The 27,192-nt window shown below is 41.8% G+C and overlaps 3 pseudogenes and 5 gene segments (V, D, J or C); 3 read left to right on the forward strand and 5 right to left on the reverse strand.

The window, feature by feature from the left end:
• Window positions 1–224: 224 nt before the first annotated feature.
• Window positions 225–1,810, reverse strand: LOC129116769 (Ig kappa chain V region 3381-like). The segment is given in 2 exon segments: window positions 225–562; window positions 670–1,810. Coding segments are annotated over 2 exon segments (375 nt in total).
• Window positions 1,811–2,820: 1,010 nt separating this feature from the next.
• Window positions 2,821–3,768, reverse strand: LOC129116770 (Ig kappa chain V region 3381-like). The segment is given in 2 exon segments: window positions 2,821–3,278; window positions 3,386–3,768. Coding segments are annotated over 2 exon segments (375 nt in total).
• Window positions 3,769–4,450: 682 nt separating this feature from the next.
• LOC129116768 (Ig kappa chain V-III region MOPC 63-like) lies at window positions 4,451–6,187 on the forward strand (the record flags this gene model as incomplete). The annotated part of the segment is given in 2 exon segments: window positions 4,451–4,488; window positions 5,713–6,187. Coding segments are annotated over 2 exon segments (373 nt in total), but the record flags the coding sequence as incomplete, so codon positions are not given.
• Window positions 6,188–8,149: 1,962 nt separating this feature from the next.
• On the reverse strand, window positions 8,150–9,172 carry LOC129116775 (Ig kappa chain V region 3381-like; annotated as a pseudogene).
• A 1,706-nt stretch (window positions 9,173–10,878) lies between these two features.
• On the reverse strand, window positions 10,879–11,741 carry LOC129116771 (Ig kappa chain V region 3381-like; annotated as a pseudogene).
• Window positions 11,742–12,398: 657 nt separating this feature from the next.
• Window positions 12,399–14,261, forward strand: LOC129116767 (Ig kappa-b4 chain C region-like). The segment is given in 3 exon segments: window positions 12,399–12,407; window positions 12,459–12,534; window positions 13,753–14,261. Coding segments are annotated over 3 exon segments (420 nt in total).
• Window positions 14,262–16,038: 1,777 nt separating this feature from the next.
• LOC129116772 (Ig kappa chain V region 3381-like) lies at window positions 16,039–16,882 on the reverse strand (annotated as a pseudogene). Its single transcript, XR_008533684.1, has 2 exons — window positions 16,483–16,882; window positions 16,039–16,375 (listed from the first exon to the last, which is right to left on the reverse strand). The product of XR_008533684.1 is annotated as an Ig kappa chain V region 3381-like (transcript).
• A 260-nt stretch (window positions 16,883–17,142) lies between these two features.
• Window positions 17,143–19,266, forward strand: LOC129116774 (Ig kappa-b4 chain C region-like). The segment is given in 3 exon segments: window positions 17,143–17,151; window positions 17,501–17,576; window positions 18,757–19,266. Coding segments are annotated over 3 exon segments (420 nt in total).
• The last annotated feature ends 7,926 nt before the right edge of the window (window positions 19,267–27,192 follow it).

A 27,192-nucleotide genomic window follows, 5' to 3' on the forward strand; every position in this document is an offset into this window, starting at 1 on the left:
AAACTATTATTTAAAAACTTATGCACGCCTGGAAGTCCCTTTTTGTCCGAGTGTGCAACAAATGGATGATGAAAAGCTGTGTTGGAAAGATTAATTTAAATTCCACCAAGATAAAGTTTTTGTCATTGAACTTCTTTGTGTTCAGTGAAGTGTATCAGTCTCTGCAGTAGCTTCCAGCTGCAGCAGTCAGTTCAGTTTCTGTTCAGTCTGACTGAGGGAGGTTTTTGTACGACGCTTTTTCACTGTGTGAACACATACAGACTGTTGATCTCATGAAAACTCTGACAGTAGTAAACTGCTGCATCTTCAGTCTGGACTCCACTGATGGTCAGAGTGAAGGCAGAGTTTGATCCACTGCCTGTAAAACGACCTGGAATCCCTGATTGTAGAGTGCTAGCATAATAAATGAGCAGTTTAGGAGTTTCTCCATCTCTCTGTTGGTACCAGTGTAAAAAGTTTCCATTATAAACCCCCTGACTGGTCCTACAGGAGATGGAGACGGAGCCTCCCAGAGCAGAGCTCACTGCTCCAGGCTGAGTCACTGTGACCTGTCCTCTGGACTCTGAGGACACAGAGACAAAAACATAAAGCAGCGTCATGGTTTTGTCGGCTTCATTTCAGAGGGACGGATGTTCATAGAGGAGAGGAGTTTGATTCTCTGGACTTTACCTGTGAAGCAGCAGCAGAGGAGAGTCCAGATGAGGACGGAGATCAAAGTCATGTTTTTGATGAGGAGGATTTCTGTGTCTTCTGTTGTGATGAAGGACAGCTGTCAGTCATCCAGTGTTCAACTCTCAGGACTATAAACTCTCCCAGAGCACTGGAGGATGGTGCTGCTGATGCAAAGTGTCTCTCTATGGAAATGCTCTGACTGACTCCAACAGGGACTTATGGACTAAATATGACGTGTCTTTTTACTTTCTTTCTTTGACATTAATAATATATTAGAATTATTAGTCAGATTTAATTTAAAAAAGTCGCAAAAGTAATAAGTCAAATTCTTTCCAGGTTATTTTAGTTGTTTTAAGTTTGTAGATGTTCCTTCATTGTCGTTCCTGTTTGAATTATATTACCTAACAACACACATGGTAGAATAATTTCAATGGTCAATCACAAAGCACTCTGTTATCACTTATGTTTACCTTTAAAGAAGATATATTAGATATGTTCAATTGTTGTCAAATAGGACAGATCATTTTCAGGATTGGTAATAAAAATCAGGGTATTATCTGCATAATGTGATACGCATTTCATTTGAGTTTTTACATATAATAATGTTTAATGAAACAGTACAATTTTATTCAAGGACTTGACACAAAAGAGATATTAGCACAGTCTCTGTCTCCTCCTGTCTGTTTGCAGCATTAACACATGGTCATTGTTCCCTTCCTTCAGTAAAAATGATATAATGTTAAAATATGAAAGACCTTTTCTTCAAATAATTTGTGTCCATGTATAGTATAAAAGTATAACTGTTGTAATATGAGGTTGTCTATCATCACAACAGTTGATATATTTAATCCAAAAAGATTGAATTTGTGTAAGGATCAGATCTCTAGAATTATATATTTTAAGTTGATGATTTTAGAAAGAAATAATGCTCCGTGAAGTACTCTGTATTGAATTGTGTTGTATCTCATAATTTGTCGATATCATCCAATTACTGACATAACATTGACTATTTAAATCATGACATAAAGGTGTGAAAATCTCTTTAGGTCCAGTTTCCAACAATCAGTTAGAAAGGCTGATAAAAATTATAGTATGGAATAAATTTGAGCCCAACTACACTGTGACATGTTCTATATCTTACCAAGACTTATATGTTTTTTTCTATCGAGTACAGAATGTATGAGTAATGCAGAAGGACACAAATCCACCAAATTCAGGTTTTTGTCCTGTTAAGACCTAATGGATCCACTGTTAAGAGAGTCAGTCTGCGTTTAGAATGACAACTATGATAAAAAAAGGAAATTGACTCTGTAAAGACAGTTTTGTAGAGGTTTACCAAGTCAGGCAAAACGGAAAGTGCGAGAACATTTGGAAGCTACCTGCTTCCAAATGTTCTGTAATTTATTCTACATTAATACAACTTGAATTTGAAGTCCTTTATCTCAGTTTGATGAAATGTAGTTTCCAAACAATGCAAAATATTTCCTGCACATTGAAAAAGGCAAAGGATTGCCAAAAAAAACCAGCTGTATCTTGTGATCAGATGAAAAAACGATATGAAGTAAAATTAAAAGTTAGTGGAACCTAATAGGATGTCATCAGTATACAGGCTGATTTTCTGATGGAATGAATTAACAGAGACCTGAGATGCTCAAGGACTTCTTTGTTCAAGAGACAGGTGTTTAAATGAAAAAATACTGAGAGTGGTGGGGAAACAAGTTGTTCATTACTAATTCATCTTTATGACTATTTTTGTATTATATATGCATCAACATTGATCCACAGATACAGTGAGCTATCTGTATAGAACACTTAACCAACTCCTGGTGTGTGTGGGCTTTGCCGGTCTTGTGGGAAAATAAATCTGATAATTGTGGGTCTTGCCTTGCTTATGAAGACGAAAGGCCCTTGTCCATCAGGTAAAACATTACATTTTATGTTGAAGACTTGGGGTAACGTTAGGACAATGGTTAAGATTTGGGTGGTTGATGCTTATGGTTAAAGTAATTCCCAGAACTTGAATGTAAGTCAAAGTATTGTCCCGAAAAGTTATGGAAACATGAATGTCTGTCTGTGTGTGTGTGTGTGTGTGTGTGTGTGTGTGTGTGTGTGTGTGTGTGTGTGTGTGTGTGTGTGTGTGTGTGTGTGTGTGTGTGTGTGTGTGTGTGTGTGTGTGTGTGTGTGTTCAGTGAAGTGTATCAGTCTCTGCAGTAGCTTCCAGCTGCAGCAGTCAGTTCAGTTTCTGTTCAGTCTGACTGAGGGAGGTTTTTGTACGACGCTTTTTCACTGTGTGAACACATACTGACTGTTGATATAGTGAAAACTCTGACAGTAGTAAACTGCTGCATCTTCAGTCTGGACTCCACTGATGGTCAGAGTGAAGGCAGAGTTTGATCCACTGCCTGTAAAACGACCTGGAATCCCTGATTGTAGAGTGCTAGCATAATAAATGAGCAGTTTAGGAGTTTCTCCATCTCTCTGTTGGTACCAGGCTAAATAGTAAGTGCCATAAACATCCTGACTGGTCCTACAGGAGATGGAGACGGAGCCTCCCAGAGCAGAGCTCACTGCTCCAGGCTGAGTCACTGTGACCTGTCCTCTGGACTCTGAGGACACAGAGACAAAAACATAAAGCAGCGTCATGGTTTTGTCGGCTTCATTTCAGAGGGACGGATGTTCATAGAGGAGAGGAGTTTGATTCTCTGGACTTTACCTGTGAAGCAGCAGCAGAGGAGAGTCCAGATGAGGACGGAGATCAAAGTCATGTTTTTGATGAGGAGGATTTCTGTGTCTTCTGTTGTGATGAAGGACAGCTGTCAGTCATCCAGTGTTCAACTCTCAGGACTATAAACTCTCCCAGAGCACTGGAGGATGGTGCTGCTGATGCAAAGTGTCTCTCTATGGAAATGCTCTGACTGACTCCAACAGGGACTTATGGATTACTCTGATGATGCTGTTTATCAATGGATCAATGACTTTATCAGAGTATTGATCAGGAATGTGTCAGTGCTTTTTGAGTCTTTGGTTTGAGTTTGTTAGAAATAAAGTCTTCCACAGTATTTTTTGAATTCCCCGTTATTCACTAGGACATCAACTATCATCACTGTAGGACGAATTTTAACAAAATTATTTATTTTCATTAATTAAATTGTACAATAAACATGCATTTATAATAATTATTTACATTTATTGAAGAGTTCATCTTTAAGAATATCTTATATCAATTTGTTTTATCAAGAGACAAGTTTATATCACTTATACAATTCTAACATTTTACAAATAAATTGTTATATATATAGGTATCATTATGAATCAGTTTAAAAGTAATATAACCAGTAATAACAAAACTGGGTTAACTGGGAATGTGCTGGGTGAGTTAGTTTTTGTCAAAGTCATTTGTTTGAGTCTTTTGTTTGAGTATGTAAAATTGTTATTTTTTATTTATTATAGTATAATAAATATGCACTTATGATGATTATTTAAATTTTTGTAGGATTTGTTGGACAGTTTTTCTTCAGGAATATCTTGATCTATATTCAATTTGTTTTACTGAAAGAAAAGTTAATATTGCTCATGAATGCCAAACAGTTTAAACATAAATTGTTAAATACACATGTATAGTTTGTTAATTAGTATAAAAGTAGTTTACCCAGTTATAACATAAACTGGGTAAACTGTGAATGTGTTTGGTGAGTTTGTTTGTGTCAAAGTCAGAGAGCCGTGTCTCTCTACAGTGAGAGGTTTTTGTACGGCGGCTCAATGACTTTGTATCACTGTGGTACACGTTCGGTGGAGGAACCAGACTGGATGTTGGAAGTAAGTCAAATGTTTAAATATTTCATTATTTCAGGAGTAATTTGTCTTTGGATTATTTCATGTTCAAAAGTAGTTGTCTTTTCAACTTTCATGGATGAAGTTTTTGACAAATATTTTGCTCTAAGAAACAAAGTTCACATCAGCAAAAGCAATTAAAAAAACGAATTGTTGTTTAAGTAAAACATTAAACTAGAGAATAAATTGTTACTTCCAACTTTTGTGGTAAAGTTGCATCTTAAGGGGATTTTAGTTTGAACTCAGTCTTAAAAAGTCAGAGAGCCGTGTCTCTCTACAGTGAGAGGTTTTTGTACGGCGGCTCAATGACTTTGTATCACTGTGGTGGACTTTTGGTGGAGGAACCAGACTGGATGTTGGAAGTAAGTTTCTACAGTAATACTAAATATTATATTGTAAAGTAATGTTTATAATTCAGTTGTTTGACGATTAAAGCAGATAAAAATATCTTGTCTATATATATATCTATATGTTTTTTCTTTAAAACACTTCTACTGTTCATGTTTTTATCTCTTCGTTTATCATGGAGACTAACTCAGAGCAGTTTTACTAAACTTTTTTGTACACATTCATGTTATACTGAAATTCATACAGTTTATGTTTAGAAGATATATGTTTAAAAGCTGTTTTTCAAATGTTAACCAGAATTTATTTTTAATTCTCTACTTCAATAATAACTGTTTTTAAAACAAATTCCTCATCAGTTAAACAAGTTATATTGATCAGTGTTGAGATAAATATTTGAGAAAGTGCAAAATCTCATCCATGTTTCAAATATGGCATAAAGTTTTGAAAATCTTTTGGACTGTTTTAAATAATCATTGAAATCCACATGAACTGTTGATTGTAGTCAGTAGTTTTTTCTAATCTTGTTGACGTTTCCACTAAATACTTTAAAGTAATGTTTAGCTGAGGTTTTTCATGGTGAAGTTTTAGTATTTGGACGTATTTTGATGTTGTATTTCCAGTGTAGTTTGATATATTTCAGGTCACTTTATATGATGTTCTCTCTGTGCTGATATGCATGAGAGGCTTCTTAAAGGGAAGTGAAACAATGTGTGAGTGAGTGACTGGTGGAGCAGAAAAAACATCTGACAGAAACTCCTTAAAGGAGAAAATCAACTCTCTCACAGTAAAGGTGTCCAAGTGTCTGGTGGTTGATGCACAGCTGTGTGGTCCCTGTCCTCTAAGCTGATTGGTGTCTCCTAGGTGATGCCCGTCCCACCCTGACGGTGCTGCCCCCCTCCAGTGAGGAGCTGCAGCAGGGGAAGGCCACGCTCATGTGCCTGGCCAACAAGGGCTTCCCCTCAGACTGGAGTCTGGCCTGGAAGGTGGACGGCAGCAGCAGCAGCAGCAGCAGCAGCTGGGAGGAGAGCAGGAGCCCCGGGGTGCTGGAGAAGGACGGCCACTACAGCTGGAGCAGCACCCTGAGGCTCACTGCAGACCAGTGGAGGAAGGTGGGCTCTGTGACCTGTGAGGCCACCCAGGGCTCCCAGGCTCTGCTCTCAGAGACACTGAGGAGAGACCAGTGTTCCCAGTCCTGACCTGACTCACTGGGACTCTGCTACTGGTTTCAGTCTCTGCAACTCTTCCTCTCTTTTCATACAAGATTTAAAAAGTGATATTTTCTTGCTTATTAAGATGCTGACAACCTTTTCAGATAATAAAGATGTTTTCCTTCAAACTGTTTCAGAGGATATTATTATTTAGACAGAAGTATTTAAGTGATACTAGAGTATAATGAGGTAGTTTTTCTATTTGTTAGAGGGAATTTTATTAAAATGTTCTCATAATCTGGGCAAAAAGGATGATTGAAGGTCTGATTACATGGCATTTAAATAATTTTACAACAGTTTTAATGCAGTTTTAAACAAGTATTTAAAAAAATGATGGTATATCATCAGCACAAAGGGATATGACATAAAAGTGAGATTTTTACTTGAATTTTTGCTTTTAAAAAAATTCACATTCACAATTATTTTTTTAATAGCTCAAACAAAAAGACAATAGAAAAATATGACAATGGTGAAGTAGAAAGCTCTCTGTTATTACTTAATCTTCTTTACCCTTGAAGACCTTCTATAGTTATGATAATAGGTTAAGAACGGGGAGAAAAAATTCTTCCAAGAAAAGTGAACATGATTTTAAATCTAAATAAAAAGGCTTCTATGAAGAATTATTCAAAATGATCTAACAGTGTGTCATTAATGCATAATCCAATTTTCATAATATGAATTTTGAGTTTTTACTCCCCTCATAATGTTAAAATCAGACAATATTAAATCATTTTTTTGCTATTCAAAAGAAACCTCATCAATAAGTTTTGGACATGTGGGCAAAAGGAAACATGGAATTTCATCATCAGTTCTAGAATGAATTTGGATGAAGGCTCCTTCTGCTTTAGGTTTTATTGATCCATCCTCAGTTGTATATCAACAAAGCCATACATGATTGGTTGATGATATCAATGATCTGAGCTGATCAATTCAAAATATATACTTGTTATATTTATAAATATGTCAAACTCTGCCAATTTATTTCATTGGATTATGTGGAATAGTTTAATATCATACATGAATATGATTTACTAGATCAATGGAGATGAATCTTTCACTAAGACGTTCAGATCTCTATTCCAGTTTATAATTTGTTTCATGATTCCATGAAATGTGAGTTCTCTGAAGATCTTCATGCTGCACTGTAAGAACTTTGTCCACAAGTTCAGAGTGTTTGTATTTTACATGTAAAAAGATTTCACCACAAAGTCCATTTCAGTAGCTTTCCTGTTGGGAATTTGAAAATCTTTATTTTAATGACAACTGGGCGACTCATCTGCTGAGGTTATGATTGAAGGCTCAACAACAGTACCAAGTGTTTGGACATTCATTCATCTTCAGGTTATCCAGTTAAGGGTTGTGGGGATTGGAGCCGATGTATGGTTTCAGAAAACAAGGGCCGACGAGGGCGTCACTGTCAATGGGCGAAGGGCAGGGTTCACCCTATCAGAGGGCTGACATTAGAGACAAACAACCACTCACGTACCTCACATTACACCTACTGGGCAATTTAATAGTCATCGAATAATCCTGAACTAATGTTCCAAAATGAACATGTAAGCTCATCTGTTATCATGTATTTACCTTTAAGAATGATAATAAGAAGGCCATCTGGTTCAAGCTGTTGTCAAATTGCTGACCTGTAACCACTAAAGCGTTCAGATGGATAGATTTTATTATTTTGCTGTTCATGATTTAATGAATTCTTAATAATGCAGATGTACCTATGCATTAGGAAATGTAAGATGAAAATGTGTTTTTGCATACACTTTATATACATGCAGATATCCAAGAAGATATATCATTTTTCAGGTCAGCATTTCTTGATTCTTTGGTTAAATCAGATTAGAACATGGGACATAACGGGATATGAATGGATGATGAAAAGCTGTGGTGGAAAGATGAATTTTAATTCCAGCAATATTCATTTTTGTCATTGAACTTTTTGTGATAAATGTTCATTTACTGTTACAGCAACTATAGTGAAATACAATCCTCTTGATGAAATTGTACAGCATGTGTGTGTGTGTGTGTGTGTGTGTGTGTGTGTGTGTGTGTGTGTGTGTGTGTGTGTGTGTGTGTGTGTGTGTGTGTGTGTGTGTGTGTGTGTGTGTGTGTTCAGTGAAGTGTATCAGTCTCTGCAGTAGCTTCCAGCTGCAGCAGTCAGTTCAGTTTCTGTTCAGTCTGACTGAGGGAGGTTTTTGTACGACGCTTTTTCACTGTGTGAACACATACTGACTGTTGATAACGTGAAAACTCTGACAGTAGTAAACTGCTGCATCTTCAGTCTGGACTCCACTGATGGTCAGAGTGAAGGCAGAGTTTGATCCACTGCCTGTAAAACGACCTGGAATCCCTGATTGTCGAGTGCTAGCATAATAAATGAGCAGTTTAGGAGTTTCTCCATCTCTCTGTTGGTACCAGGCTAAATAGTTTACTGTTATAAACATCCTGACTGGTCCTACAGGAGATGGAGACGGAGCCTCCCAGAGCAGAGCTCACTGCTCCAGGCTGAGTCACTGTGACCTGTCCTCTGGACTCTGAGGACACAGAGACAAAAACATAAAGCAGCGTCATGGTTTTGTCGGCTTCATTTCAGAGGGACGGATGTTCATAGAGGAGAGGAGTTTGATTCTCTGGACTTTACCTGTGAAGCAGCAGCAGAGGAGAGTCCAGATGAGGACGGAGATCAAAGTCATGTTTTTGATGAGGAGGATTTCTGTGTCTTCTGTTGTGATGAAGGACAGCTGTCAGTCATCCAGTGTTCAACTCTCAGGACTATAAACTCTCCCAGAGCACTGGAGGATGGTGCTGCTGATGCAAAGTGTCTCTCTATGGAAATGCTCTGACTGACTCCAACAGGGACTTATGGACTAAATATGACGTGTCTTTTTACTTTCTTTCTTTGACATTAATAATATATTAGAATTATTAGTCAGATTTAATTTAAAAAAGTCGCAAAAGTAATAAGTCAAATTCTTTCCAGGTTATTTTAGTTGTTTTAAGTTTGTAGATGTTCCTTCATTGTCGTTCCTGTTTGAATTATATTACCTAACAACACACATGGTAGAATAATTTCAATGGTCAATCACAAAGCACTCTGTTATCACTTATGTTTACCTTTAAAGAAGATATATTAGATATGTTCAATTGTTGTCTAATAGGACAGATCATTTTCAGGATTGGTAATAAAAATCAGGGTATTATCTGCATAATGTGATACGCATTTCATTTGAGTTTTTACATATCATAATGTTTAATGAAACAGTACAATTTTATTCAAGGACTTGACACAAAAGAGATATTAGCACAGTCTCTGTCTCCTCCTGTCTGTTTGCAGCATTAACACATGGTCATTGTTCCCTTCCTTCAGTAAAAATGATATAATGTTAAAATATGAAAGACCTTTTCTTCAAATAATTTGTGTCCATGTATAGTATAAAAGTATAACTGTTGTAATATGAGGTTGTCTATCATCACAACAGTGGATCTATTTAATCCAAAAAGATTGAATTTGTGTAAGGATCAGATCTCTAGAATTATATATTTTAAGTTGATGATTTTAGAAAGAAATAATGCTCCGTGAAGTACTCTGTATTGAATTGTGTTGTATCTCATAATTTGTCGATATGATCCAATTACTGACATAACATTGACTATTTAAATCATGACATAAAGGTGTGAAAATCTCTTTAGGTCCAGTTTCCAACAATCAGTTAGAAAGGCTGATAAAAATTATAGTATGGAATAAATTTGAGCCCAACTACACTGTGACATGTTCTATATCTTACCAAGACTTATATGTTTTTTTCTATCGAGTACAGAATGTATGAGTAATGCAGAAGGACACAAATCCACCAAATTCAGGTTTTTGTCCTGTTAAGACCTAATGGATCCACTGTTAAGAGAGTCAGTCTGCGTTTAGAATGACAACTATGATAAAAAAAAGGAAATTGACTCTGTAAAGACAGTTTTGTAGAGGTTTACCAAGTCAGGCAAAACGGAAAGAGAACATTTGCTACCTGCTTCCAAATGTTCTGTAATTTATTCTACATTAATACAACTTGAATTTGAAGTCCTTTATCTCAGTTTGATGAAATGTAGTTTCCAAACAATGCAAAATATTTCCTGCACATTGAAAAAGGCAAAGGATCGCCAAAAAAACCAGCTGTATCTTGTGATCAGATGAAAAAACGATATGAAGTAAAATTAAAAGTTAGTGGAACCTAATAGGATGTCATCAGTATACAGGCTGATTTTCTGATGGAATGAATTAACAGAGACCTGAGATGCTCAAGGACTTCTTTGTTCAAGAGACAGGTGTTTAAATGAAAAAATACTGAGAGTGGTGGGGAAACAAGTTTCATTACTAATTCATCTTTATGACTATTTTTGTATTATATATGCATCAACATTGATCCACAGATACAGTGAGCTATCTGTATAGAACACTTAACCAACTCCTGGTGTGTGTGGGCTTTGCCGGTCTTGTGGGAAAATAAATCTGATAATTGTGGGTCTTGCCTTGCTTATGAAGACGAAAGGCCCTTGTCCATCAGGTAAAACATTACATTTTATGTTGAAGACTTGGGGTAACGTTAGGACAATGGTTAAGATTTGGGTGGTTGATGCTTATGGTTAAAGTAATTCCCAGAACTTGAATGTAAGTCAAAGTATTGTCCCGAAAAGTTATGGAAACATGAATGTCTGTGTGTGTGTGTGTGTGTGTGTGTGTGTGTGTGTGTGTGTGTGTGTGTGTGTGTGTGTGTGTGTGTGTGTGTGTGTGTGTGTGTGTGTGTGTGTGTGTGTGTGTGTGTGTGTGTGTGTGTGTGTGTGTTCAGTGAAGTGTATCAGTCTCTGCAGTAGCTTCCAGCTGCAGCAGTCAGTTCAGTTTCTGTTCAGTCTGACTGAGGGAGGTTTTTGTACGACGCTTTTTCACTGTGTGAACACATACTGACTGTTGATATAGTGAAAACTCTGACAGTAGTAAACTGCTGCATCTTCAGTCTGGACTCCACTGATGGTCAGAGTGAAGGCAGAGTTTGATCCACTGCCTGTAAAACGACCTGGAATCCCTGATTGTAGAGTGCTAGCATAATAAATGAGCAGTTTAGGAGTTTCTCCATCTCTCTGTTGGTACCAGGCTAAAAGGTGGTTTAGTGCCATAAACATCCTGACTGGTCCTACAGGAGATGGAGACGGAGCCTCCCAGAGCAGAGCTCACTGCTCCAGGCTGAGTCACTGTGACCTGTCCTCTGGACTCTGAGGACACAGAGACAAAAACATAAAGCAGCGTCATGGTTTTGTCGGCTTCATTTCAGAGGGACGGATGTTCATAGAGGAGAGGAGTTTGATTCTCTGGACTTACCTGTGAAGCAGCAGCAGAGGAGAGTCCAGATGAGGACGGAGATCAAAGTCATGTTTTTGATGAGGAGGATTTCTGTGTCTTCTGTTGTGATGAAGGACAGCTGTCAGTCATCCAGTGTTCAACTCTCAGGACTATAAACTCTCCCAGAGCACTGGAGGATGGTGCTGCTGATGCAAAGTGTCTCTCTATGGAAATGCTCTGACTGACTCCAACAGGGACTTATGGATTACTCTGATGATGCTGTTTATCAATGGATCAATCACTTTATCAGAGTATTGATCAGGAATGTGTCAGTGCTTTTTGAGTCTTTGGTTTGAGTTTGTTAGAAAAAAGTCTTCCACAGTATTTTTTGAATTCCCCGTTATTCAGTAGACATCAACTATCATCACTGTGGGGCAAATTTTAACAAAATGATTACTTTTAATTCATTAAATTGTACAATAAACATGCATTTATATAATAATTGACATTTGGCAGGATTTATTGAAGAGTTCATCTTTAAGAATATCTTATATCAATTTGTTTTATCAAGAGACAAGTTTATATCACTTATACAATTCTAACATTTTACAAATAAATTGTTATATATATAGGTATCGTTGTGAATCAGTTTAAAAGTAATATAACCAGTAATAACAAAACTGGGTTAACTGGGAATGTGCTGGGCGAGTTAGTTTTTGTCAAAGTCATTTGTTTCAGTCTTTTGTTTGAGTATGTAAAATTGTTATTTTTTATTTATTATAGTGTATAATAAATATGCACTTATGATGATTATTTAAATTTTTGTAGGATTTGTTAGTTTTTTTCAGGAATATCTTGATCTATATTCAATTTGTTTTGCTGAAAGAAAAGTTAATATTGCTCATGAATGCCAAACAGTTTAAACATAAATTGTTAAATACACATGTATAGTTTGTTAATTAGTATAAAAGTAGTTTACCCAGTTATAACATAAACTGGGTAAACTGTGAATGTGTTTGGTGAGTTTGTTTGTGTCAAAGTCAGAGAGCCGTGTCTCTCTACAGTGAGAGGTTTTTGTACGGCGGCTCAATGACTTTGTATCACTGTGGTACACGTTCGGTGGAGGAACCAGACTGGATGTTGGAAGTAAGTCAAATGTTTAAATATTTCATTATTTCAGGAGTAATTTGTCTTTGGATTATTTCATATTCAAAAGTAGTTGTCTTTTCAACTTTCATGGATGAAGTTTTTGACAAATATTTTGCTCTAAGAAACAAAGTAACAGCAAAAGCAATTAAAAAACGAATTGTTGTTTAAGTAAAACATTAAACTAGAGAATAAATCGTTACTTCCAACTTTTGTGGTAAAGTTGCATCTTAAGGGGATTTTAGTTTGAACTCAGTCTTAAAAAGTCAGAGAGCCGTGTCTCTCTACAGTGAGAGGTTTTTGTACGGCGGCTCAATGACTTTGTATCACTGTGGTGGACTTTTGGTGGAGGAACCAGACTGGATGTTGGAAGTAAGTTTCTACAGTAATACTAAATATTATATTGTAAAGTAATGTTTATAATTCAGTTGTTTGACGATTAAAGCAGATAAAAATATCTTGTCTATATATATATCTATATGTTTTCTTTAAAACACTTCTACTGTTCATGTTTTTATCTCTTCGTTTATCATGGAGACTAACTCAGAGCAGTTTTACTAAACTTTTTTGTACACATTCATGTTATACTGAAATTCATACAGTTTATGTTTAGAAGATATATGTTTAAAAGCTGTTTTTCAAATGTTAACCAGGATTGTTTTTTTAATTCTCTACCTCAATAATAACTGTTTTTAAAACAAATTCCTCATCAGTTAAACAAGTTATATTGATCAGTGTTGAGATAAATATTTGAGAAAGTGCAAAATCTCATCCATGTTTCAAATATGGCATAAAGTTTTGAAAATCTTTTGGACTGTTTTAAATAATCATTGAAATCCACATGAACTGTTGATTGTAGTCAGTAGTTTTTTCTAATCTTGTTGACGTTTCCACTAAATACTTTAAAGTAATGTTTAGCTGAGGTTTTTCATGGTGAAGTTTTAGTATTTGGACGTATTTTGATGTTGTATTTCCAGTGTAGTTTGATATATTTCAGGTCACTTTATATGATGTTCTCTCTGTGCTGATATGCATGAGAGGCTTCTTAAAGGGAAGTGAAACAATGTGTGAGTGAGTGACTGGTGGAGCAGAAAAAACATCTGACAGAAACTCCTTAAAGGAGAAAATCAACTCTCTCACAGTAAAGGTGTCCAAGTGTCTGGTGGTTGATGCACAGCTGTGTGGTCCCTGTCCTCTAAGCTGATTGGTGTCTCCTAGGTGATGCCCGTCCCACCCTGACGGTGCTGCCCCCCTCCAGTGAGGAGCTGCAGCAGGGGAAGGCCACGCTCATGTGCCTGGCCAACAAGGGCTTCCCCTCAGACTGGAGTCTGGCCTGGAAGGTGGACGGCAGCAGCAGCAGCAGCAGCAGCAGCTGGGAGGAGAGCAGGAGCCCCGGGGTGCTGGAGAAGGACGGCCACTACAGCTGGAGCAGCACCCTGAGGCTCACTGCAGACCAGTGGAGGAAGGTGGGCTCTGTGACCTGTGAGGCCACCCAGGGCTCCCAGGCTCTGCTCTCAGAGACACTGAGGAGAGACCAGTGTTCCCAGTCCTGACCTGACTCACTGGGACTATTTCCCTCTGATACTGGTGTCAGTCTGTACTCTGTAACTTTTTGTCTCCCTTTTTTCTCTTTCTTTCACTCACTCGCTGTCAAAGTGCATGTTTACTTGATAAAGTTGTGTTGCTAATTTCAAATATTTCAGCTCAATAAAGGACTTTTCATCAAATTAGTTGTTTTCAGATCCAGTGAATTCATCTTAGTTAACGATTATAAAATTGCTTGTTTTTTATATTCAGACAGTAAAAAACTAATTTTATGATCATTACGTTAATGTTAATGTTAGCCAGACATGATAGAAGTAAATTCAACCTTCATTACAGATTACTTTAAGCTTTTTTGACTACAAAATCTGCTTTGTTACTTTAATTGCAAATATAAAACATTTTCTAACACAGCTGATTATTTAAATATTTTTATGGGAAATCAGATATACTTCATTTATATCCCAAATAAAAAGTGACATGGTAGAAACTCCCATGTGAAAGTCTTCATGTTGTTGCTCTGAAGCACTGTTAATTAAGAACATATTTTTAAAAGTTCATGTTATGATATTACGGCTAGAATTACTTGTATTCAATCATTATTTGTTTCATATTTAATGTGAAAAGTTATGACTTCATGTTTCTCCAATACTTATGATTTTAAAGCTATTCAACATGACTTATGAGTTTGGAAAAAGTATTTCAGGAATCAACAATATTCATTTTAAAGTGTCAGTAATGAAGCCTGACTGTTCAGTGATGATTCCTGCTCACATGAAGAGAACAAACACATATCATCATGTATGAGGTTTTGGCTTGAAACAAGAAATACTTAAGATAGTTAACAAAATAAAAGCTTCACAATCTTTATCTTAACTGTTATATTTAAAACTATGTGACTCTGCTACTGGTTTCACTCTCATACTGCACTCTCTTTCTCTCTCTCTCTCTCTCTCTCTCTCTCTCTCTCTCTCTCTCTCTCTCTCTCTCTCTCGTTCTCTTTCTCTCATGACATGTTTCAACATTAATGTCTTCTTGCTTGTGTTGATGGTTTCAACATTTTAAAACAATAAAGATTTCATCATGTGTATTATAAATGTTACTTGTCTTTTGACTTTCTTTCTTTGACATTAATAATATATTAGGAGCATTAGTGAGATTTGATGCAAAAATGTCGCATCAGTAATGAATACATTTTTTCCAGGTTATTTTAATGGTTTAAGTTTGGAGATGTTCCTTCATTGTCGTTCCTGTTTAATCTATATTACCTAACTTTATTAACAAAACACGGTAGAAACGTTTCAATGGTTATTCATGAAGCTCTCTGTTATCACTTATATTTACCTTTACAGAAGATATATAAGATATGTTCAAGTGTTGTCAAATTGGACCTGTAGCTAAAGCTTCAGATCTCTAGGATTTTATTATTTAAGTTCATGATTTAAGAAACAAATAATGCAGAGTGACCTATGCATTAGGAAATGTAAGTGAAAATGTCTTTTTGCATACCGTTTATATACATGCAGATATCCAGAGAAGATATTTCATTCTTCAGGTCAGCATTTCTTGATTCTCTGGTTACTCAGATTAGAACATGGGACTATAACGGGATATGAATGGATGTTTAAAAGCTGTGCTGGAAAGATGAATTTTAATTCCACCAAGATGCATTTTTTGTCATTTAACTTTTTTTGATAAATGTTAATTTACTGTTACAGCAACTATAGTGAAATACTCAACCCTCTTGATGAAATTGTACAGCATATGTGTGTGTGTGTGTGTGTGTGTGTGTGTGTGTGTGTGTGTGTGTGTGTGTGTGTGTGTGTGTGTGTGTGTGTGTGTGTGTGTGTGTGTGTGTGTGTGTGTGTTGTGTGTGTGTTCAGTGAAGTGTATCAGTCTCTGCAGTAGCTTCCAGCTGCAGCAGTCAGTTCAGTTTCTGTTCAGTCTGACTGAGGGAGGTTTTTGTACGACGCTTTTTCACTGTGTGAACACATACTGACTGTTGATAAGTGAAAACTCTGACAGTAGTAAACTGCTGCATCTTCAGTCTGGACTCCACTGATGGTCAGAGTGAAGGCAGAGTTTGATCCACTGCCTGTAAAACGACCTGGAATCCCTGATTGTAGAGTGCTAGCATAATAAATGAGCAGTTTAGGAGTTTCTCCATCTCTCTGTTGGTACCAGGCTAAATAGCTCCCACCATGAACATCCTGACTGGTCCTACAGGAGATGGAGACGGAGCCTCCCAGAGCAGAGCTCACTGCTCCAGGCTGAGTCACTGTGACCTGTCCTCTGGACTCTGAGGACACAGAGACAAAAACATAAAGCAGCGTCATGGTTTTGTCGGCTTCATTTCAGAGGGACGGATGTTCATAGAGGAGAGGAGTTTGATTCTCTGGACTTTACCTGTGAAGCAGCAGCAGAGGAGAGTCCAGATGAGGACGGAGATCAAAGTCATGTTTTTGATGAGGAGGATTTCTGTGTCTTCTGTTGTGATGAAGGACAGCTGTCAGTCATCCAGTGTTCAACTCTCAGGACTATAAACTCTCCCAGAGCACTGGAGGATGGTGCTGCTGATGCAAAGTGTCTCTCTATGGAAATGCTCTGACTGACTCCAACAGGGACTTATGGATTACTCTGATGATGCTGTTTATCAATGGATCAATCACTTTATCAGAGTATTGATCAGGAATGTGTCAGTGCTTTTTGAGTCTTTGGTTTGAGTTTGTTAGAAAAAAAGTCTTCCACAGTATTTTTTGAATTCCCCGTTATTCACTAGGACATCAACTATCATCACTGTGGGACAAATTTTAACCAAATAATTTATTTTCAATAATTATATTGCACAATAAACATGGATTTATAATAATTATTTACATTTGGGGCAGGGTTTATTGAAGGGTCATCTTTAAGAATATCTTATATCAATTTGTTTTATCGAGAGACAAGTTTATATCACTTATACATTTCTAACATTTTACAAATAAATTGTTAAATATATATGTATCGTTGTGAATCAGTTTAAAAGTAATATAACCAGTAAAATCAAAACTGGGTTAACTGGGAATGTGCTGGGTGAGTTCTTTTGTTCAAGTCTTTTGTTTTGTAAAATTGTTATTCATTATTTATTATAGTGTACAATAAATATGCACTTATGATGATTATTTAAATTTTGTATGATTTGTTGACAGTTTTTCTTTAGGAATATCTTGATATATAATGAATTTGTTTTACTGAAAGAAAAGTTAATTTTGCTCATGAATGCCAAACAGTTTAAACATAAATTGTTAAATACATATGTATAGTTTGTTAATTATTATAAAAGTAGTTTACCCAGTTATAACATAAACTGGGTAAACTGTGAATGTGTTTGGTGAGTTTGTTTGTGTCAAAGTCAGAGAGCCGTGTCTCTCTACAGTGAGAGGTTTTTGTACGGCGGCTCAATGACTTTGTATCACTGTGGTACACGTTCGGTGGAGGAACCAGACTGGATGTTGGAAGTAAGTCAAATGTTTAAATATTTCATTATTTCAGGAGTAATTTGTCTTTGTATTCTTTAATATTCAAAAGTAGTTGTCTTTTCAACTTTCATGGATGAAGTTTTTGACAAATATTTTGCTCTAAGAAACAAAGTCAGCAGAAGCAATTAAAAAACTAATTGTTGCGAAAGTAAAACATTAAACTAGAGAATAAATCATTACCTCCAACTTTAATGGTAAAGTTGCATCTTGAGAGTTTGACCTCAGTCTGAAAAAGTCAGAGAGCCGTGTCTCTCTACAGTGAGAGGTTTTTGTACGGCGGCTCAATGACTTTGTATCACTGTGGGTGACTTTTGGTGGAGGAACCAGACTGGATGTTGGAAGTAAGTCTCTGAACAAAAATACTAAATGAATAACTGTAAAGTAATGTTTTCAATGTAGTTGTTGGATGTTTGAGATGGAAAAATATACATTGTTTTAATTATACCCTTTTTGTATTCATGTTTATATTTCTCCTCCTTTATCATGGAGACTAACTCAGAGCAGCTTTACTAAACATGTATTTACTCATCCATCTCATACTGAAATTTAAACAGTATGAAATGTAAAAATGTTTAAACTTAATAATATATACATATATTTTATTTCCACTTCAATGAAAACTGTTTTAAAACAAATTCAGTGTCGGAATTATTAATTGAAGTAATTAAGTGTAGATTAAGATGGGTATTTAAAAATGTGACAAACGTCTTCATTAAGTCAAATATTGCATTGAAATTTCAAATTTTTGTACAGTTTTTTATGATGATTGAAATTCACATGAAGAACATTTGATGGTAGTCAGTTCATTTTCTGTACTTGTTTACATTTTCACTAACTATTTCAAAGTCATTTTTAGTAAAGTGTTTTTACGAGGATGACATTTTAATAATTGGCACAATTTTTATGTTTTATTTTGAGTGTAGTTTGATATATTTCAGGTCATTCTGTATGATGTTCTCTCTGTGCTGATATGCATGAGAGGCTTCTTAAAGGGAAGTGAAACAATGTGTGAGTGAGTGACTGGTGGAGCAGAAAAAACATCTGACAGAAACTCCTTAAAGGAGAAAATCAACTCTCTCACAGTAAAGGTGTCCAAGTGTCTGGTGGTTGATGCACAGCTGTGTGGTCCCTGTCCTCTAAGCTGATTGGTGTCTCCTAGGTGATGCCCGTCCCACCCTGACGGTGCTGCCCCCCTCCAGTGAGGAGCTGCAGCAGGGGAAGGCCACGCTCATGTGCCTGGCCAACAAGGGCTTCCCCTCAGACTGGAGTCTGGCCTGGAAGGTGGACGGCAGCAGCAGCAGCAGCAGCAGCAGCTGGGAGGAGAGCAGGAGCCCCGGGGTGCTGGAGAAGGACGGCCACTACAGCTGGAGCAGCACCCTGAGGCTCACTGCAGACCAGTGGAGGAAGGTGGGCTCTGTGACCTGTGAGGCCACCCAGGGCTCCCAGGCTCTGCTCTCAGAGACACTGAGGAGAGACCAGTGTTCCCAGTCCTGACCTGACTCACTGGGACTATTTCCCTCTGATACTGGTGTCAGTCTGTACTCTCTGTAACTTTTTGTCTCCTTTTTTCTCTTTCTTTCACTCACTCGCTGTCAAAGTGCATGTTTACTTGATAAAGTTGTGTTGCTAATTTCAAATATTTCAGCTCAATAAAGGACTTTTCATCAAATGAGTTGTTTTCAGATCCAGTGAATTCATCTTAGTTAACGATTATAAAATTGCTTGTTTTTTATATTCAGACAGTAAAAAACTAATTTTATGATCATTACGTTAAGGTTAATGTTAGCCAGACATGATAGAAGTAAATTCAACCTTAATTCCAGATTACTTTAAGCTTTTTTGACTACAAAATCTGCTTTGTTACTTTAATTGCAAACATAAAACATTTTCTAACACAGCTGATTATTTAAATATTTTTATGGAAAATCTGATATACTTCATTTATATCCCAAATAAAAAGTGACATGGTAGAAACTCCCATGTGAAAAAGTTTTTAGAAGTATCGAGAAAGTATAATGAATCTGAATGAACTACAAAGTCTAAGAAGTTAAGATTGAATTAGAATTGTGAAGTAGGATATCATCAGCATATTATATCATCATAGTATCAGTAAAAGCAGTGTGCTCAAAATACAACATAACTTATATATATATTACAAGATTATTAAAAACACTCAATATGTAAGGTGTGTAAAAAACTTTGCTCTTTGACTTAAACATAGATCAAAAACATTTAAAATAACAATTGAATAAAGCGAAAATTGTATGATCTGTATGGTGGTTCTCTCTGTGCTGATATGCATGAGAGGCTTCTTAAAGGGAAGTGAAACAATGTGTGAGTGAGTGAAAAAACATCTGACAGAAACCCTTCCAGTGAGGAGCTGCAGCATTAAACCAATAAACATTATAATAATACACATTAAATCCGTAGATTCATTAAACGTCAGATTAGAAGCATTGTAAGATTTAATTTCATCTAAAACAATGGTTATTTCTTCTCATGGTCTCATGTGTAGTGTCAGTACAGCCGTAAACCAGTGCTGCTCTCTCGTGGAAATATTGAGGTACTACACTAGTTTTTAAGTCTAGATAGATAGATAGATAGATAGATAGATAGATAGATAGATAGATAGATAGATAGATAGATAGATAGATAGATAGATAGATAGATAGATAGATAGATAGATAGCCACCGGCCACCTGTCTCCCTTCCAGTGCGCTTACGGCTTCCAACCTCCTTTGTTCCCCGCACTGGAGAAGGAGGTCTCCTGCCCTTCGGTCCAGACCTTCATCCGCCGCTGCCGCCAGACCTGGACGAAGGCCCGAGCAGCCCTGCTCCGGTCGGCCGACAGATACTCAACTGCCGCCAACCGACACCGCGCTCCAGCCCCGTCTACCAAGTGGGGATAAGGTGTGGTTGTCGACCCGAGATCTACCCCTGCGGGTAGAATCGAAGAAGTTGGGACCCAAGTTCATCGGTCCCTTTGAGGTCGAGAGGGTCATCAACCCGGCGGCAGTGAGGCTCAAGCTCCCCAGACCCATGCGCATCCATCCCACGTTCCACGTCTCCAGGGTGAAACCAGTCCGGGAGAGCCCCTTGATGCCGGCTGCTCCTCCTCCACCGCCTCATCGAAGGAGGACCTGTCTACACCATCCATCGCCTGCTTTGTTCTCGCCGCTGGGGCCGGGGCATTCAATACCTGGTGGACTGGGAAGGATACGGTCCTGAGGAGAGGTCATGGGTTCCTGCTCGTCACATTTATAACCCCCGACTCATTGCTACCTTTCATCAACAGCACCCGGACCAGCCCTCCAGGAGAAAGACCCCTGCCAGAAACACTCAAGAGGCTCCCGAGTCAGACAGTGAGGCCTCGTCGTCCGGGCCCGAGGAACCCTTCCTCCAGACCCCATCAACCCACCCGACTGAAGTTCCGGACTCTGCGGCCTCGGAGGAGTACTGCCTTGCCTCTTCCCCGGTTAACCGACTCAGCCTTCTGTCCCCGACCACGAGATTTGCCTTCGCTCCTTTTGTTTTTTGTCTGCCTGCTCCGCTGACGGATCAGCGCTCTCTCGAGTGGAATATAACCCGTGAGTTATCTCCTGCCTGTCTGTCTGCTGTTTGTTCCACTTTGAATTAAGCTCCAGAACTTTACTCTGTCTCCTGGTCGTACTGCACTTGGGTCCACACACCACCCGTTACAGTACGATCTGGCCCGAACATGGATCCAGTACACGACACCTCGCCACTGGTTCGGTTCGCGTCTATGGAGGAGGCGATCCAGAGACACGGGACTCAGCTCGCCGCCACCACTGCCGAGGTTCACCAAACCTTAGTGAACCAGGGACAGGCTGTGACCGCCTTGACGCACCAGGTTCAACAATTTACGGCGGCCCTCACCCAGGTTCTCGCGGCGACTCCGCCACAACTGCTCCGACTCACCCGGAGCTGTTACCAGCGCGTTCACCGCCGGTGTCGGAGGTCCGAGTCGGCGAGCCGGAACGTTACGGTCAATATTGCATTCGAGCTCCTCCAAGGCGCCACCATATTCTCTAAGCTCGACCTCCGCAACGCCTATCACCTAGTGATGCCCTTCGGTTTGACCAATGCCCCCGTCGTCTTCCAGACCTTGGTCAATGACATTCTCCGGGACATGTTGGACCGACATGTCTTTGTGTACCTGGACGACATCCTTATCTTCTCCAAAACCAAGGAGGAACACATTCACCACGTCCAGTCTGTCCTGCAACGTCTTCCTCCAACGTAGAAGTTGGGGCGTCCTGTCCCAGCGCTCGGCTACCAACCAGAAGCTGCATCCCTGCGCTTTTTTCTCCCGTCAGCTTTCCCCCACTGAGAGAAACTACGACATTGGGAACCGATAATTACTAGCAGTGAAGCTCGCCCTAGAGGAGTGGCGCCACTGGCTGGACCAGGCCTCTCTGGAGGTCGGGCGAGGGTCGGGCGAGGGTCTGTCGAGGCGGGCGGATCCTCTCTGGAGGGCGGGCGAGGGTCTCTCGAGGCGGGCGGATCCTCTCTGGAGGTCGGGCGAGGGTCTCTCGAGGCGGGCGGATCCTCTTTGGAGGTCGGGCGAGGGTCTCTCGAGGTGGGGGCGGATCCTCTCTGGAGGTCGGGCGAGGGTCGGGCGAGGGTCTCTCGAGGCGGGCGGATCCCTCTGCAGGTCGGGCGAGAGGCTCTGGAGACTGGGGCTCTGGAGACTGGGGCTCTCGCGGCAAGGCGGGAACAGGAGCAGGGGGACGCTGCGACCCAGCGGGAACAGGAGCAGGGGGACGCTGCGACCCAGCGGGAACAGCAGCAGGGGGACTCTGCGACCCAGCGGGAACAAGAGCAGGGGGACGCTGCGACCCAGCGGAAGCAGGTGGACGCTGCAGCCCAGCCGGGACGGATCCGGGGAAGGCTGCGACCAGGCCTGGACGGGACCCAGGGAAGGCTGCTACCCAGCCGGGACTGGAGTCGGCTGTGGCGCCGACGGGACGGGCGGTGCAGGAGTCGGCAGGGACGCCGACGGATCAGGAGTCGGCTGGAACGCCGACTGGTCAGGATCCGGCAGGGGCACCGACTGGACAGGAGTCGGCTGGAGAGCCGACGGGTCAGGAGTCGGCAGGAACGCCGACGGGTCAGGAGTCAGCAGGAATGCCGAAGGGTCAGGGAGTCGGCCAGGACGCCGACGGGTCAGGAGTCGGCAGGAACGCCAGGGTAAGGAGTCGGCCGAACGCCGATGGGACAGGGTCGGCAGGGACGTCGACGGGACAGGAATCGGCCGGAACGCCGAAGGGTCAGGAGTCGGTCGGAACGGCGAAGGGTTGTGGGCTTGCGCCTCTCTTCAGCGATGTCTTCACTTTCCATGACTGGATGAGCAGGCCATTGGTCAGGTAGCAGCTTCAGGAACAGGGGTCCATTGGCCCAACGATTCTCACTAGTAAGGTCCTGCAGTTTTTTCCCCCGAGTAAGATCATCCGCTGGGTTCTCTGACGTTTCCACATAGTGCCAAGCCTAGCTGTCCGTCAACTCCTGAATTTCAGCGATGCGGGTCCCCACAAACACCTTAAAGTGGCAGGACTCAGACTTGATCCAGGCAAGGACAGTAGTGGAGTCAGTCCACATGACCACTCTGGATACCTCCGACGTGAGCTCTCTACTCAGCAGGTTCGCAAGCTGAGCGCCAGTGAGGGCAGCGCACAACTCCAGCCGAGGAATGGAAAGCTGACGCTTGGGAGCCACTCTAGACTGGGCTGTCAGGAAGGCCACTTCAACGTGTCCTTCTGCATCTTCTGTGCGCAGGTATCCCACACTACCATATGCATGTTGTGATGCGTCGCAGAAGATGTGCACCTCCCGCTTACTGGCTATGTGGTCCAGGGCCGAGCTCACATAGCAGCGATGCAGTCTGATGTTGTCCAGGTGCTGCAGCTCATCTTCCCAAACTTGCCATGCCGTGAGCAGGTCTCCCGGCAGTAGTGGGTCGTCCCACTCCCGCTTCTTCTCCCATAGCTGCTGAACGATCATTTTGGCCCTTGTAGTGAATGGCGTGAGGAATCCTATGGGGTCGTACTGACTTGCCAGTATAAATGTTCCTCATGGTGGGAGGGGAGCACTTAAGCATCCTTGACTTGTAGCGCAGCATGTCTGAGTGGCATAACCATCGTAGCCCCAGGGCAGGTTCTTGTGGGTCCATATCTGTGTGGTTTAGCAACTGTTCAGTGCTCTCTGACTTTATATTCTGAGGCAGGTGGCTGATGACATCTGGCGCGCTGCTTGCCCACTGGTGCAGTTCGAACCCTCCCTCCAACAATAGACCTCTTAGCTTGTCGATGACTTCCTTGGCCATGTCCGGAGAAGGGAAACTCTGTAGCCAGTTGTCCATGTAGAAGTGCTTCTCGATGGACTCACGGACTTTGTCCCCATGGTAGCTGTGATCGTGCACATGCCTCTGCAGAGCATATATTGCACATCATGGTGAACAAGTAGTCCCAAAGGGAAGGACCTGCCACTCGTACACACTGGGTTGGGAGTCCCTTTGCAGATCCCGCCAGAGAAAGCGCAACAGAGGCCGGTCTTCAGGCAGCAGTCTGACCTGGTAGAACATTCCCTTTATGTCACTGCTGACAGCAATGGTGTGTTCTCTAAACCGCAACAGGACACCCAGAAGGGAGGCACCTAGGTTGGGGCCTGACAATAGTAGCTCGTTCAGGTTCTGGTCCCTATAGGTGAAAGAACAGTTGAACACAACTCGGTTCTTCCCGTTGTGTGTCACCATGTGGTGGGGAATGAACCAAGACTCCTTCGCCTGCTCCAGATTAGTTCTGCTGATTTGTGATCTCAGCTCGGTAAGCCTCTGCCTTTACTGGGTCTCTGCTGAGGCGCTTCTCGGTGCCGCGCAGACTGGGTAGGACAGCTTCAGGCCCTGCCGTGAGCGTGGGCCTGTTGTACACACGCAGCAGCGGTGTGGCATATCTAGATACTCCCTCTACCTCCACTCTCATTGACTTCACCTCGAGAAGCTTAATGGCCTCTTCATCTCTCCGGGACCTCGTTACCAGCTTCTCACTTCTGTATGGTAAGGTGTCCAGTTGCCAAAGCTTCTCGACCTGATTGAAGAGTTCAGTAGCCGGGGAGATGGTGGCCAGGAACAGGCACTCCTGTTGGCGGCTGCACTGTTGGAAAGACTTAACTGGTCCTTGCAGTGTCCAGCCGAGCCTGGTCTTTACTGCAGCTGGGCCCCGGGTGGGCCGAGACGAACGGGTTCAGTAGGCGTGACTAGGTGTGGACAGTCTGAGCCTATCAGGAGGAGCGGCTGTGCGTTCATGAACTGCTGCAGGGGGACCCCTTTTAAGTGTTTGTATCTATGCTGAAGTCCCTTCACTGGGTAGGAATGTTCAGCTAAGCCTAGCTCACCTGCAGTGAAGGCCCTCTCGATGGTGAATGTCTTTGTTGGCTGACCCGCTGGGGAGATCTTGAACGTCACTGCTGAGCCATGTAGTGTCCTTAGGCCTTGACGTACTGTCCTTAGGGTCAGACTTTCTGCAGTTCCCTGAAGTTGCAGCTTCTGGGTGGCATCCTGAAGGAGGATTGTCCTCTCCGAGCCATCGTCCAATATGGCGTACGTTTCCAAGGTGTGTTCACCGTTTCGCAGTAGCACCTTGATGACCTTCAGGAGCACCTGATTACAGCCGGCATGCCGGTCCAGGTACAGTACATCCGTTGATGACTTCACCTTTGCACCGGTGACGTGCACTGCTGTGGTCTTGTGGTCTGCAGTCCGAAGATTCACTTCATGTAAGGCCTCGAGGTGTTTTCCCTGGCACGTCTTGCATAGGACTTTCAACCGACACTGGGCGGCCTGATGGTGCCGTCCGCAGCGCCAGCAGCGGTTGTTGGACTTCACCCAGGCAGTCTTCTGCTCCTTGGTCAGTTGCCTGAAGTTTAAGCAATGATCCAGGAAGTGTTGAGTATTGAGGCAGTATGGGCAGTATGCTTTGGGCTTATCCGGGGCCTCTTGGGGGGCTGGGATCTCAGTCGGACATGCCCGGGAGGCTGTGTCATGGGTCGTACCGTGCAGCACAGTCATAGTCTTCCTTACGGCTTTCTTGTCTCTTTCCCACTCCTTCTTCGGCCTGTCTCTTGGCCACTCCTTCTGGGGCCTGTCTCCGCCTTCTTGGATTACCAACTCATACTCGAGCCACTCAGCAAAGTCCATCAATGATGGGACCATGTCCCTCCGAGGGCATAGGTAACGGCGGAAGGTGGCACGGAGATCCTGGGGCAGCTTACTCGACAGCCCGCAACATGAGACCCACATTGCAGCTCTATGCGCCCATCTTCACCGAGTTGTTCCAACATTCCGACGAGAGCTCTGACTCTCAGAGCGAACCTTCTGAATCCAGCTGTGTCCTCTGCACGAATGGAGGGCTCCTCCATTAACTCCGCTGTAGTGACAGCTGGTGAGGCTGACCGTAGTGATTGATCAACGAGGCCATGGTGTCCGAGTAAAGGGTACGATGAGTTGCTGTATGAGTCTGCTATCAGGAGGGCCTCTTCAAACTTGAGGTGGTCACAGAGCACTTGGTATTTAAACCTTTCAGTTGCGTCAGCGGGAAGAATGTTCTCAAGGGCAAGCCTCAGTCTGGCAAACTCTCTTGGATCATCACGTGTGAACTTGGGGATTGACGGCGTTGGGCCCTGTATGTCCTCTCGTTGCTGCTTGGCAGTGGCAACGATGACCTTAACCCAGATTGTGGATGAAAAGGGTAAGCCTCTGCACTGAGTTGGCCTCATGGGTGTAGGGAAGGTGCAAATGGCTGTGGCAGACTTCTGTATTGCTCAGCGTCTGGCATGGATAGGGCTGGTGATAGGCATGCTTCTAGCTGCTGCAGACGTTCTCTGAGCTCCTCCACCAGACCAGAGGTCGCTGGTGGTAGTGCAGGCTGCACCTGTTGGGGCTTTTGGTCATCACTGAGGAAGGCTACTGGTGGGGGAGGCAGCGGCCATTCACCATCTGGCATAACTCTGTCTTGTGGTGCAGACAGGTAGCACGGCTCCCGTGGGTGGTGTGTCGGAGCGGGCTGTAAGGAGACGGTGGTGGCGGCAGCCAGTGGTCCTGTTCTCTTGAACGTGGATGACGCATATCAGACCTGTGTCTAGGTGGTGCATGCTGCCTAGGGGGGGTGGCAATGGCGGCCCGGCGGCCCCTTCTCTGTGGTTGAGAATCTCTGCTCTCACTCACTACCATAGAGGACAGTAGACCCTAGCGGCCGAGTCTGCGACAGCGCCCCTAGTGGCTGGTCCCTAAAATAGCCAGTTCTATAGTGTCCTTTAAAACAGTAACGAAGAAACATTAAGACTACTTATGATAACAGCAGCAATTATTATAGTAGAATTATAATTATGAAATAGGGAATAGTAATAATATTTTTGACTAATAATAATAATCGAAGTAGCAGTGGTGTCAGCCGGGTCACAGCAGGAGGCACAGCAGGAGGCACGACCCACGGTCAGAGTACCTAGCGGTCGTGAAACCTGCAAGGCGAGGAAAGCAAAGGGCTTCAGGGTGGGCAAAGCTAATATGCGTAATGGTACAGGT

The sequence above is a fragment of the Anoplopoma fimbria genome, unplaced genomic scaffold (assembly GCF_027596085.1).
Source record: "Anoplopoma fimbria isolate UVic2021 breed Golden Eagle Sablefish unplaced genomic scaffold, Afim_UVic_2022 Un_contig_8985_pilon_pilon, whole genome shotgun sequence".
NCBI classification, from domain to species: Eukaryota; Metazoa; Chordata; class Actinopteri; order Perciformes; family Anoplopomatidae; genus Anoplopoma; species Anoplopoma fimbria.